Consider the following 13,422-nt stretch of genomic DNA (forward strand, 5'->3'; position numbering starts at 1 on the left):
TCTGGGGGAGTTGGGAACGGTCAGGGGGAGGGTCATGGTGGGGCTGGAGGAGCTTCAGGGGCTTTTCCAACCCAGATGGTTCTGGGAGTCAGTGAATAAATCCCCATTAGCTGCAAATAGCCCTGCTCTACAGTTAGGACAGCAAGAGGCGGAAGGCAAAGCTGATGAGAGGTGTGCGGGTTCATTCATTCCTGACTCTGGATGCTTTGTTGTTTACTTCTTCAGGTACAGGAAAGACCACAACCTTGATCAAGTATGCAGAGAAGTTCGCTGATCTGAATTTCCTTTACGTGACATTTAACAAAGCTGTTGCAGACAGGGGGAAAACTGTCTTCCCCAGAAACGTTACGTGCAGGACTTTCCATTCATTAGCATATGGAAGTGTCGGCAAACAGTGAGTGGGGATTTTAGATTCCTTCAGATTGGATGAGCCAGTGATTTTAGCATCTCTGCGAGCCTGGGGAAACAACCTCATTACCTGGTCTGTCACAGAGTCTGCTGACATAAACCCCATTGCTGGTCTGGGGGCTGTTCATCCTGCCCATGTTTGTAGCCAAGACAGACTTCACAGGGAGATGGAAAGCCACTAAGAATGGCTTTTTCCTATTTCCCATTCACACTTCAGTGGTACAACCACTCTAAATGCTGCTTTTCTTTAGCAGAGGAGGGTTTTTCTTAACCCGACTTGTTCTAATAATCCAGTTTCTGGCCATCTAAACTGCAGACAGAAGGGAAAATTAGCCATGACCTGGAAGAGGAGGGGAATCCACTTACCTGGCTCTGAAACCAATCTGTAATTGCAGGGGTGAACAATGAAAATACCTCTCTGGCTCGACTTTTCATCTATAAAATATATAATATTAATAAGTTTGTGCTTCCACCAGGATAGATATGTGCAGATTTTAAAGATATTCTATTACCTGGTCAAAGTGGGTGTATAAAACAGAGCTTCTGCAAGTGTTAGTGTGTGACAAAAGCAAAAGCAAGCTTGCTTTTCCAGTAGGCTTTTCGTATGTGTTTCAACAAGTCTCTCTTATTTTTTGTCATCTATGGCACAGCTATTACGAAAAAGGTAAGCTCAAGTTCCTCAAGATGTCAGCTTACTCCATCAGTTTCCTCATCCAGAACCGCAAGGGACAATCTCTGTTTATAAGAGGGAAAACAGTCTTGCAGACCCTTGAAACCTTTTTTGCCTCTTCGGATGAAGAGATCTGCGAAGAACACACTCCTGTTTGGTTCAAAGATACTCATGGTGCAAGAAAACTTGTCAGTGACATAGAAAAGGAGGTGGGTATCTGAGATGAAGCAAGACTTGGGTTGCAAGGTTTAGAAGGGGCTGTAGTTATCCCACATCTCTCATAGTTCACAGGTATTTATGCTTCAGCTGTAAGAACTGACCGTCAAAATATTTTTTTCCCTCTGGTGACAAATAAAAACTAACTGGAGCCTGTTTGTTCTCCCTGTTCGCACAGCTGGTTTGTAGAGAGGAGAGTATCACTGTCTCTGCTCAGTGCAGATGTTTCTTCCCTCCAAGGAAAAGAGAGAAGAGATTGCATGTATTTATATCAGTGCCTGAACAGCACTGTGATATTATATGAAAAGACAATAAACATTTTTGTAGTCATTTTGATATGCAGAGCCAAACCCCAAAATTCTCATTTAGACTACAGACATCTTAGCAACACTTAAAGCAGCGCTGACATCGCAAACAACGTGGGCTGGAGTTGTGGAGAAAATTAGCCTTTCTGCTCTGCACTGATCACACCCAATCAGATCCAGTCCAGCCAGCAGAAATGCAATTTGCAGTCGTTATTTCTGGCAGGCAATGAACTCGCAGCCTCAAAATATTAAATATCTTTAAGCACCTTGCAAGCTGTCCAGAGAAGCCAAAATAAATGCAAAGTCTGTGTTAATGTGTAGAAGTTAGGACAGTATTACAGGGTCCTAAGAGCTGAGCCAAAGTAATGTTCTTCTCAGGGGGCTGCCTTTGGAAAAGACTGTGTTAAGGAGAAGTTAACTGGTGGTGACACAGAAGAGGAGGAGAAAGGCTTCAGAGAAGCCTTTCAAGATTTGCTGTGCCTGGACTGGTTTTCTGCTCAAAACAATCTATCCAGACCCTTCTGTTTTCTCTTCCTAGATAAACGTGAAAGAGGCCAGAGAGATATGGCACAACATGAAGAAGCTGGATGGAGATGTAGAGAAGAAATACAAGATGACTTATGATGGTAAGAGTATACGTATCAAATGCCTTCAGATAAAGAGCTGTAGTAGAAAACTATAATAAATGGATTCATACTTCTTGCTTCTGGCTGTGCACCAGGAATGAGCATCAAAAAATATAAAATATCTGTTCTCCTGCCACTGGCTCACCAGGGAGCTCAAAACAGTCCTGAAGGCTGGTAGTTTGTTCATTTTTCCTCACAAAAATGGTGAAACTATTTAGATGTGTGTGAGTGGCAGCAAAATCCTAGAAATAATGGGTGAGGCAGTGGGCAAACGAGTGCTAACAGTGTTTCTTGCTGCTGCCAGCATGTGCTTTCCTCTCGCTTCTTAGCATGTGTGCAGATAGTGCCAGAGGTAGCTCGTACTGGGGAAAATCTTTGTCATTTTCTTTGTGCATTAAGAGTTTTGGAGTCATCAACATAGCTGCCTTCCTCCAGTGCAGTCAGGTTGTTTTGGGAGTGGGTTTTTTTTCATCCTTCCTACAGCCAAAGGAGACAGAGCAACATCTGGGAACGACAGAGATTTCTACAACCGCTCCAAATGTCATGCAAATTCCAAGCAAAAAGTAGGGCCAGAAACTTTGTTTTTTTAAGAAAAGGGACATGTTTTAAAGATCATGGTGTTTTACAATGAAAAAAATTACCCTCTCGCTGATGTGCCTTGTTCTTTCCCTCAGGGTATTTGAAACTTTGGCAGCTCAGCAAGCCTCAGCTCTCAGGATATGATGCCATTTTTGTTGATGAAGCACAGGACTGCACTCAGGGTGAGTGGTGATGGGAGACAGAGCTGCAACCTTCCTAAGCACTTTACGGAGAGGATGTTTGTGTGCTCAGGGGTGTGTGAGAAGTAGCACAATCAAGAAAATTCTGCCCCTCAGCTGTAACATAACTGCTCTGTTGCTTGGTCCCAGATCCTTTTAAATTCAGTAAGGCAGCTTGTAATCAGGCTACAAGAGTACATGTGCAGCAGTTTGAGGGGTTGCTTTCAGTTGCTTTAGGCATCCAGATGTGCCATCCAGACCCATTTGCTATTGCTTTGCTGCTAACAGAGAAAAACAGACCACCAGCATAGTCAAGGACATGGTTTATTACAAGACTGGTGAGACATTAAATGGTTCAACTATCGAAACAGCAGAGCTGCTCCACCCCACCCCAGCACTGGGTGCAAGTCTTGCGTGTTCCTTGCTCCACCCTGGGGATTCCTGAGTCACCCAGCAGAAAGCTGCTGGCTTTCTTTGCCGGGGATATGGGGAGTAGCTCTCTGTTGCAAAGCAAATTGAATCGGTTCTGCGAAGGGAACTGTGTGCTGACAGGCAAAAGAAGTGGGGCAGAAGAAGGCCTGATCTTTGCAGCGGATATGAAACCAGCTGAAAGGCTTCTTCAGAGCAAGTGTACTCCCCGGAGACCTGCTCTCGTGAGGGTTTGGCTGTGCTTTGGCGGCTGCGTGCGATGCGAGCGGTTGGTCTGCCAACATCACTGAGCCTTGGTCAAAGTGAACCGAAGAGCTGAGCTGTGCGCTGAGCCTGGGTCACTGGGGATGGGTGCCAGATTTGTGCTGGGCTCCCAAGGGTGGGATGAAGCTGCTGGGCAGGAAAAAATACCAGCAGTCTGAAATAGTGGGAGGATGTTTATAGAGCTCCCAGTGAATTACATGTTTCCCTTTGCTTCTCCCCAATCTGTTGTCTCCTGCAGCTGTGTTGACCCTTTCTTAAATGTCGTGAGTCACCAGGCAAGAGATCTTGCCTCTGTACAAGCAAAAGATACTGTACAGTTCCCTCTTGGTTTAGGAGCAGGCTCCTCCTTAATGCTCTGTTTTCCTGCAGCCATCATGGATATTGTGCTGTCGCAGACGTGTGGTGTAATCCTCGTAGGAGACCCTCACCAGAAGATCTATAGCTTCCGAGGGGCCATCAATACCCTCTACACCATGCCTCACACCCACGTCTACTACCTCACGCAGGTAAGATGAGGGTCTGCTGCTGTCCCTTCCTGGGCACATCCCTAATGCAGTGAAAAATGTTTCACGTCCTTTTTCAGAAGGCATCTAACAGCCAAACTTCTTGAGCTGGTCACCATGGAGTGGTGCATTGCCTGGATTAATGGTGTGTGTTGCTGTTGACGCCCTGCACTGCAGAGCTCCTTTGTGCCTCTTAGTGGAGTGATCCCATCACTAGGAAAGCCATGTGGCTTGGAAGACAGGTGGCCTGAAAAATGGGCTGGATTGCTGGGCTGAAGCAAACTGGGGGAGTCTCACTAAGGGCAAATGCCGGGGGCTGCCCTTGGGCCACAACCACCCCCAGCAGGGCTACAGGCCTGGGGAGGAGTGGCTGGAGAGCTGCCGGTCAGAGAGGGACTGGGAGGGTGAGAATGAGCCAGAGTGTGCCCAGGGGGCCAAGGAGGGCAATGGCATCCTGGCTGGTGTCAGCACTGGCGTGGCCAGCAGGGACAGGGAAGGGATCTGAGCCCTGGGCTGGGCACTGGTGAGGCCGCCCCTCGCTGAGTGGGTTCAGTTTTGGGCCCCTCACCCCAAAAAGGCCATTGAATGACTCGAGCGTGGCCAGAGAAGGGCAACGGAGCTGGGGCAGGGTCTGGAGCACAGGTCTTCTGGGGAGCGGCTGGGGGAACTGGGGGGGTTCAGTCTGGAGAAGAGGAGGCTGAGGGGAGACCTCCTGGCCCTCGGCAACTCCCTGCCAGGAGGGGGCAGAGAGGGGGGATGAGTCTCTGGAGCCAAGGCCCCAGCGCCAGGCCCCGAGGGAATGGCCTCAAGCTGCCCAGGGCAGGGTCAGGCTGGCTCTGAGGAAGGATTTCTGTGCAGAAGGGGCTGTTGGGCGTTGGAATGGGCTGCCCAGGGCAGGGGGGGAGTCCCCGGGATCCCTGGAGGGGTTGAAGAGTCGGGCTGAGCCAGCGCTGAGGGATCTGGGGGAGCTGGGAACGGTCAGGGGGAGGGTCATCGTGGGGCTGGAGGAGCTTCAGGGGCTTTTCCAACCCAGATGGTTCTGGGATTCTGTGACATATTTGCTGGCTGCACAAACCATCTTTTTTTCTGGCACTCTACAAACTCCAGCACTGGCACCTCTCTCCCACCACCATCCCTTTGTCTGTGATATCTCCTGCCCTGTTTGTCTGCCAAGGGAGTAATTTTCACAAGCCGCTTCAGCTGATCTGAGTTTGCCCTGGAATAGAGCTTCTGCCTTCTTTCAGCACAAGTGATGCTTGTGTCTCCAGCCTGGATTACCTAACCTGCTGCTGTGCCAGCTGAAAGGTCACCCTGATTAGTTTTTTAGTATCATTAGCTACATGATACACAATTCTCACAGCTAATATAAGGGAGGAACTATCCCTTCAGGAATCCTTCAGAATGAATCAGTTTAAACCAGTGACACAAGCTGCAGTGCAACCAGCTCCTAAGCCAGAACAGCCACCAAAACACTCATCCACCTGAGCTGCCTTTTCCCCTCGCACCATGCCAGCCTGGCTGGGGGGCAGGGGCCAGGAACGGGCACACAGGAGCAGGGACTGCCTTTATTTGCAGTGGCACATCTTGGGACAAGTCTTGGAACTAGCCTTGCACCAGCTCACTTGTGGAGTTTTTGTGGGTAACAAGATTTTCCACTTCTCTTTGCTGGTGGAGGTGTTGTGTTATTGGGTTTTAATCATGATGTTAGGGAAACTTGATAAGGGCTTTGACCTCACGATTCTTCGACTGTTGGCCCCAGATCTACAGGTTGGGAAAATACAAAGAACAACCCCCAGCCCTGCTCTGCTGCTCTTTTCCACCACCTCCACCCCCTGCCCTGCTGCAGAACAAATATTCCATATCCCATTAACTTACTGGGAAAGTTTTGGCAGTGGCCACTCTTGTGGTGGAGAGGCTGGAAACCACATTTTACCCTGTATGATAGTCCCACCTCACAGCACAGTTCCTACTGTCTTGGGTGTAAGAGTGACCAGGCTTTCTAGGAATAGTCGGGGGGGGGTGGTGTGGGGTGTGTGGATTTGGGTGCTTTTTCTAAGAGAAAGGTTGGCCAGAAGGTTGGTGGGAATTGTATAGTTCCATATATAGTAATAGTTTTGTAGGTTCTAACAAGCTCCTCTTCTTTTCCTGCTGTTTCCTTCATTTTTCCACGTAGAGTTTCAGATTTGGTCCTGAAATAGCTTACGTTGGAGCAACCATTCTGGATGTCTGCAAGGGGATCAGGAATAAGACATTAGTGGGTGGAAACCAAAAGGGTAAGTCGTGTCGGTGCATCTCTCGGCTCAGTCAGCTCTGTTCGGTGACTGGGAGTTACAGAGCCGCTGCAAAATAAACAAAACGTGTCAGGATTGATCCTGATTTATGAAGATCTTTTAAGTTTCTAAACCTGCTTTCTGACCGCCCTGGCTAACTGGGAATTTCTTCATGCAGGTGATGTGAGAGGCAGCATGGAAGGGAAGATAACAATCTTATCACGGAGCAATTTCAACGTGTTTGAGGACGCTGTGAGACTTACTGGAAGAGAGAGACCAATTAAAATACACATGATTGGGGTAAGGGGAGATAGCCAACGTGTCTTTCACATCCCAACCTCGAGTCCCCAAACCTGTTAGCCCTTGTAACAGAGACGCCTACGCTGTGGCTTGAAATAGGTGTGGCTGATCTGCTGTCTGTAGCACCCAGGTTTAAAACCAGTATTCAAGGAGGAAAGCAGCAATCTGTTGTGGCTGGGGAAGAGGTTTTATGGAGCTGCTGTTCTCAGATCGATGCAGGCAATCCCTTTTTAGGCTCATCTCTTTTTTTTTTTTTCTTTTCATCAGGCTCAGCTGAGCGGGCAGCAGCTCTGGTCTGCTGGATGGGGTTGGGGCAGGGGCAGGGTGATATGTGGCTGGAACAAGTCGCTGCAAGTATTTGCATTAGATGGAGCACTGCTGACTGCTGACTGGCACAGTGCTCCTGCATTAGAGAACTCAAAATAATTGCAGGCTGAGTATAAAAAGCAATTTTTCAAGCTCTCTTAAGAGACAAAGACAATGGCTGAAGCTGAAGGTGACCTTTGGGCTTGTGGATGCCACAGAGGGCTGTGCTGTGCTCATTACTCATTTCCAGTCCTGTGATGGTCTAGTCCCTGTGTTGATACACCCAGGAAAATTGCTGCACCGGCCTTTTTGGTGAGGGAAATAGGGATTTTCAGCAATGGTGAATGCTAACCCCTTGAGGGAGCAACAGTTCTGAGGTTTGCATTGATTTTTCATTTGCAAAAGGCACCCACAGGTCTGAAGGAGAGCATGTGTGTGCGCGCACGTCTGCAGAAATTTGTGTGCTTGAATGGCGGGGAGGTTTTAATAAGGCTCCACATTTCAAAAGCCTCAGAGGAATCATTAGTCTTCAGACTCTGAATCATCGATACCTATGATTTAATTTGAGATCTTGTCCTGCACCCAGAAACACAGAAGCACGTGAACAGTTGTCCTAGTGCTGAATGTGTTTGAGCAAGAGCCCGGTCTTTCGAATTTTAGGCTGATATTTTAATTTCTCTTTTGCACTGGGAAACTGCATATTGCAGTGGAATGAATGTTTGAACTGTCTACCCAGGACCAAAATCCTCGTCTGCCTTTGCAGTGTGGATTAAGGCAAAGTTCAGACTGACACTTCTTTCGATGGTACAAAGCAAACTGAATTGGGAAACAAGGGGGGAAAAATAATTCCTGAAAATAAAAATTGTGGAAGCAAAGCCTTTTGTTTCAGTTTAACATTGAAAGGGAAACATTTACAGTCAGTTTAATAAGTTTATCTTCGTTGTGGTGGCCCATTGCTTCAGGAAAGAGGATGCAGTCATGCCTAGAGCTGGCTTTGCCGTGGAACAATGTGGAGTCAGTAGGCCAGCAGCATTTATGGCACAACAAACTTCTAAAGTTCTTTCTAACAAAGCAATATGCAGCTTTTGGAAGGTAAAATAACCAAACCCCAAAATTACAGAATTTTGTTCTTCTTTGAAAAGACTTTGAGTATAAAATTCTGCCGTAGCTCTGTTACAATTCCAGTCAGACAGTTCCTGTTCCATCTGTCTGTCTGTCTGCAGAGCGAGCTGGATCTTTGCTTTTTCAGCTGCCGTTGGTTGTGCTACAGCTCCAGAAATTTCAGGAAACCAGTCCTGCTTCTTCAGCACATTTCTCTTTCTCCCTCCCTCTCACCACCACCAGCCACCTGGCCCTGCTAGCTTATCTAGAAACTCTAGACAGCACCTTTACTCCTGTCTATTAAGATAAATTGTTGTTTGTTTTAGGGTCTTTGCCGTTTTGGCCTGGACAGAATTCATGATATTTGGAAACTCAGTCAACCCGCAGATGAACGGAAAAAAGGTGAGTCCATCCTCACCCTTCTCCCTGTGATCCTCCCTCCAGTGGCAGAGACATTTTATTTTTTGCTGCAGTGACGGAAAGCAGCATGCTTCTTGGTGTTTTATTTTATATTTCCTCACGCAGTTATCTGTTGAAAACTGACTTCTCAATGGTAGTGTCATGGGCTTCGGTGACTGGTGTCAATACCAGAAATGCTGAAATTGTGGGGCCTGTGTCATGCAGCCCTCCCAAGCTTTCTGCTGTGATGCCTTATGTTGAGGGCAAGAGCCCAAGTAAACTCATAAATTGGGATTTTTTTTTCCCCCCCTGTGTTTTCTGATTTTACTTCATTTTTCATTTGTCATAGGCTTTTCCTGTTTTGTTTTTAAACCTGGTGTGCTGAATGACCTGCTTTCTTTTCACTGATGGGTATCGTTTGGGAAGTAAATCACTCATTTAAAATCTTACGGCAGCTGTAGACAAGTACTGTTATATATAGCTTATATATGGGGCGCAGAGACAAACAAAGGACTTACTGAACTGCCACGAGTGATTGATTATATGGGTGTTGTTATTGGTTCTTTGGAAGGTGAGCTACCAGGAAAATTCCTTGCCAACCGGGTAAAAAGAGAGAATAACGCAGGTTGGAAGGGCCCTGGGGCTGTTTCTGCCCTGAGTCCTGCCTCTGGCTGCTCTGAAGTCATGTTAGAATCTTTTCAGACTGCTCAGGATCTTTTCCCTTCGATTTCTGAATATCTCTGGGATGAAGGTTTTGCAGACTTTCTAGGACACATGCTCTAGAAATGGGTGAGCTCGGGGCATGTTTGCCGACCGGCTCTCTCCTGAGCTCCTTACACTTCCGTACCCTCCATCGTACACCAGTGCTGCATCTCAAAGTGAAGCTGTTTTGTGAAACTACCCACTCTGATGAAAGCACTTGAGTATGTTTTGCATCAGTAAAGAAAAAATCCTGAGCAAAACCCACCGATCACAGAGCGAGGAGTATATCCCAAGCCCTGACATCCCACAGCAACAGTCCATCGACTGCCAAACACTTCCCTTCCGTAATACTTACTCTGAAATTTGATTAGAATTTAAAAATGCCATTATATGTGTCTGTCAAGTAAGCTCATATCACTTGGTACTTTCTTTTTCAGCAAATCTTGTTATAAAAGACTCCTTTATCAAAAAATGGGAAGAAACTGAGGGCTTCATCGGTTTCAAGGATTATGCAGAGCGTGTCGAAGACAAAGACCTGGAAGTGAAGATTGCATTAGTAGAGAAATACAGAGAGCGGATCCCTGAGCTGGTGCAGAAGATTGAGAGCAGCCACGTGCAACAACAAGCTATGGCAGGTAAAGCCAAGCTGTGTCTTTGATAGGGGAGCAAATTCAGGTCTTCTTTCAATCGAGCTTCAGCGCTGAATCCACCTTGTTCTGCAAAAAGACTAACTTTGTATCAAGTCAGTCTTTTAGGGAGAAAGGAAGTTGAACAGCAGCTTTTGGGGTACATCTGGGGCTCCACGTGGAGTTCAGTGCAATGAATCTGCCACCAAAGAATTGCTTAATGTGACTTTGCTACAAGCAGATAAACTTTTTGGACACAATTATTTCCTCCAGTTGGAACGCCCTAGGGCTTTGTCCTGCTTTTTGGCACTCCTGTAGGGATGGCCCTGTAACTTGCTGACTAAAATTTGGGGAGGGGACAAATCAATCACGTTAAAAATTAATCAGAAAGAGGGAATTCCTGCTTGGCAGTTGAGGCTGAGGCTCAGGCTGCTGCCAACCAGGTATTTTCCTTGGCAAAGAAGTTGTTTTCAGCAGTTTAGATTTCCAGTGCAGGTTCTTTTTGCTTCTGGTTTGTATTTGGAGAGAAGTGAAATGAATGCAGAATGAAATAATTTCATTTGACTTGGCGCCTTGTGAAATTAAAAATACCTTTATTGCTGCGATGACTGATCTTTCCCCTTCTTTTTCCTTCTTGTTCCCCACGTGCATGGGTTACAGATTACATAATAGGTACTGTCCACCAAGCCAAAGGTCTGGAGTTTGATACAGTGATGATTGCAGATGACTTTGTGAAAGTGCCGTGTCGCAGTGGGGATCACCAGAGAATAACTAACTTCAGTATTGGTAAGGAAACAGCTGTGTGTGGTACCCAGCCTGCTCTGAAAGCAGGAAAGCAAAGTGTGCGACCAGCCCTTGTCCCCTGAGTTTCTTGGTGGTGGCACGTGCCACTGGCTGTCCTAGCGATTCTTGATCTTGTAGTTTCCTTCACAGCGAGGCAGGGGAATATTCCTGCACTCGAGCTCGTAGCTGTCTAACAACAGAGAAAGACCAACTCCACACTTGGGATAGACTGAGCTTTGCTTAAGTTCCACAGTTCGTGCTTTGGAAGAGCCCGTCCCTTCCCAGCGAGCAGAGAGGAGCTTGCAGAGTGAATCTAGAGACTGAGAAACCCCCCAGTGCCAAGCCTGTGCCTGGGAGGTGGGAAAACATGTAGCAGTGAGCTGCTTCTCTAGGTGTGTAGAGTCCTGCCTTTGGGGGAGGAAGATGGAATGAGGCAGGAGCTGTCGGTGGTGGCAGGATCTGCACAGCAAATGCAGGAGGGTGCTGCACAGCTGTGCTGCTCTGCAAGTTCATGCTCTCCCAGAGGAGCACCTCCCAGAAATACTAGCTGAAGCATTAGCAGAATGGCAGAGCTGTTCGTTCTTGTTCTCTAAAGCTATGAATAGGTTTTTTCTCCAACCTAGCCATGTATCCTGAGGATGAATGGAACCTGCTCTATGTAGCAGTGACACGTGCGAAGAAGTGTTTGTTAATGTCAAAGTCCCTGGAATACCTTTTAGCATTGGCTGGGGTAAGTGAAATCTTCCCAAGGTAAGCAAATCCTCGAGTGGGGTGATTTAGGGTCCTGATACTGGCACTAAAACAAGCCATTGTCACGTGGGGTCTGGCTGAGCAGCCCTGCCTGTGAGCTGCAGCAGTTCCTCAGCCGCTGTGTGAGTGCTCCAGAGGCAGAGCAGACAGCCAGGGAGGGCAAACTCCCAGCCACCCCGCTGGGAATCCCGTTAGGGTTTGGAGTTTTGAGGCAGCTCTGCAAGCGATGATGTCTCAGGCAGGATGGGCAGCTGCCAATTTAAAAAACTGTCAGGAGAGTCAGCACTCACTACCATAAAATCTGCCCGTCTCTCCGATGATTGTGTTTGGAGGAGGAGTGTGTGGTAGAGAAGCATAAAAGAAGACTATAGTGAGATTCAGCTTATGCTGAGCGTGGACTGTGCCCTGGCTTGTGCTGGCACAGACCAAAATAGCTGAGGACACATTTTTCCCTCAGTTGACGCTGCTCTGTACCGTGATTTCAGCAGCAGCAAGACACAAGGTTGCAGCATTATTTTTTTCTTTTCAGTCCTTGCATTTGGGTGTTGTCTTCCGCAGGGCCTGAGTTCTTAACTCAGTGCAAGCGTGTGGGTTCCCTTTTCTCTGCCTGCAGTGGTTTCCACCTTATTCACTTCCTCATGATCTGCTGCTGGTTTCTGCTTGATTTTTGTTACTGGGGGTTTGGAGATTTTTTTGGTTTGTATTTTAAAAACAATAATGTTGCAAGTCACTTCCCAGGGAGTAAATAAAAATATGAAACAACCCGTTCCAGTATCTCAGCTCCCTCTGAGTGGTGGTGTTACTGTTGTTTTTTTTTTTCTTGTTTCTTAGGAGGGTTTCCTTCGAGTGGAGCTGAGTGTGGCTGCAAAGGACAGGGCTGCTGTAGCTTGTTCTGTGCCACAGTGTACAGGAACGCTGCAGCCCGACTCCAGGCTGGTTGTGAAGAAGCTGCCTTTGACTCACGTACGTCCCCTCCCCGGGCTTTTGAGATCACATTTCTGAAACAGGAGCCTTTACCAGCCCCTCCAGTGGCTTGTGGGGCAGCTGGGTGCTGTGACTGTTCTGAGCTGTCACACCAGGGAGGGACATCCTGGGCGTTGAGCTTGGGTGGAAGTGAGTGGGAAGAGTCCCATAGCCCATGGCTCTCCAGCCCTTTGCTTCTGTTCACAGCCCCGGCTCCTAACTGGGGGTCACTTCCCACTTCGGGGTGGTGTTGCAGATCCCACAGATCCACTCGTGCCTTAACCTCCCTTCTGAGACTAGTTGTGGACTCAGGTGGGGCCAGTTTGGGGGTTTTGTTGTGTCAGATCCTGTATCTGACTCTTAGAGCCTCTGTTGAGGCCATGGAACATCCGTGTGTGCTTAGCAGAGCACCCCTCACCCCAGTGACAATCTGACTTTTGGGTCCAGTTTCAGCTTTGATCCCACCTTCTGGTGCTGGGGTGGGTCCTTGCCCAGAGGGTGCAGCGAAGGCTGAGCTCCCCTACTGAGCACATGGTAAATCGGTGGGAGCTCCGTGACCAGGACAGGAGAGAGCAGGTGGCTCATAGGGCCACAGAATCCCAGAACCATCCGGGTTGGAAAAGCCCTTGAAGCTCCTCCAGCCCCACCATGGCCCTCCCCCTGACCGTTCCCAACTCCCCCAGATCCCTCAGCGCTGGCTCAGCCCGACTCTTCAACGCCTCCAGGGATCCCGGGGACTCCCCCCTGCCCTGGGCAGCCCATTCCAACGCCCAACAGCCCCTTCTGCACAGAAATCCTTCCTCAGAGCCAGCCTGACCCTGCCCTGGGCAGCTTGAGGCCATTCCCTCGGGGCCTGGCGCTGGCTCCTTGGCTCCAGAGACTCATCCCCCCTCTCTGCCCCCTCCTGGCAGGGAGTTGCAGAGGGCCAGGAGGTCTCCCCTCAGCCTCCTCTTCTCCAGACTGAACCCCCCCAGTTCCCTCAGCCGCTCCTCAATCATGCAATTGAAATACTTTGCTTTCTACACCACAGCAGTGTTGGTTTT

The 13,422-nt window shown here is 48.2% G+C and overlaps 1 protein-coding gene across 1 annotated transcript in view; it reads left to right on the plus strand.

Annotated features, from left to right (window-relative positions):
* FBH1 (F-box DNA helicase 1) overlaps positions 1-12,755 on the plus strand; it is a 28,025-nt gene extending 15,270 nt beyond the window's left edge. The window contains exons 9-21 of the mRNA XM_026868027.1: positions 226-394; positions 1,059-1,287; positions 2,138-2,225; positions 2,900-2,986; positions 4,046-4,182; positions 6,353-6,452; positions 6,628-6,749; positions 8,483-8,558; positions 9,695-9,892; positions 10,544-10,669; positions 11,290-11,396; positions 12,248-12,379; positions 12,744-12,755. Coding sequence (XP_026723828.1) covers positions 226-394; positions 1,059-1,287; positions 2,138-2,225; positions 2,900-2,986; positions 4,046-4,182; positions 6,353-6,452; positions 6,628-6,749; positions 8,483-8,558; positions 9,695-9,892; positions 10,544-10,669; positions 11,290-11,396; positions 12,248-12,379; positions 12,744-12,755 — 1,583 coding nt within the window. The remainder of the gene's footprint in view (positions 1-225; positions 395-1,058; positions 1,288-2,137; positions 2,226-2,899; positions 2,987-4,045; positions 4,183-6,352; positions 6,453-6,627; positions 6,750-8,482; positions 8,559-9,694; positions 9,893-10,543; positions 10,670-11,289; positions 11,397-12,247; positions 12,380-12,743) is intronic.
* The last annotated feature ends 667 nt before the right edge of the window (positions 12,756-13,422 follow it).

Source organism: Athene cunicularia, assembly GCF_003259725.1.
Source record: "Athene cunicularia isolate RWA chromosome 1 unlocalized genomic scaffold, athCun1 chr1_part2, whole genome shotgun sequence".
Lineage (NCBI taxonomy): Eukaryota > Metazoa > Chordata > Aves > Strigiformes > Strigidae > Athene > Athene cunicularia.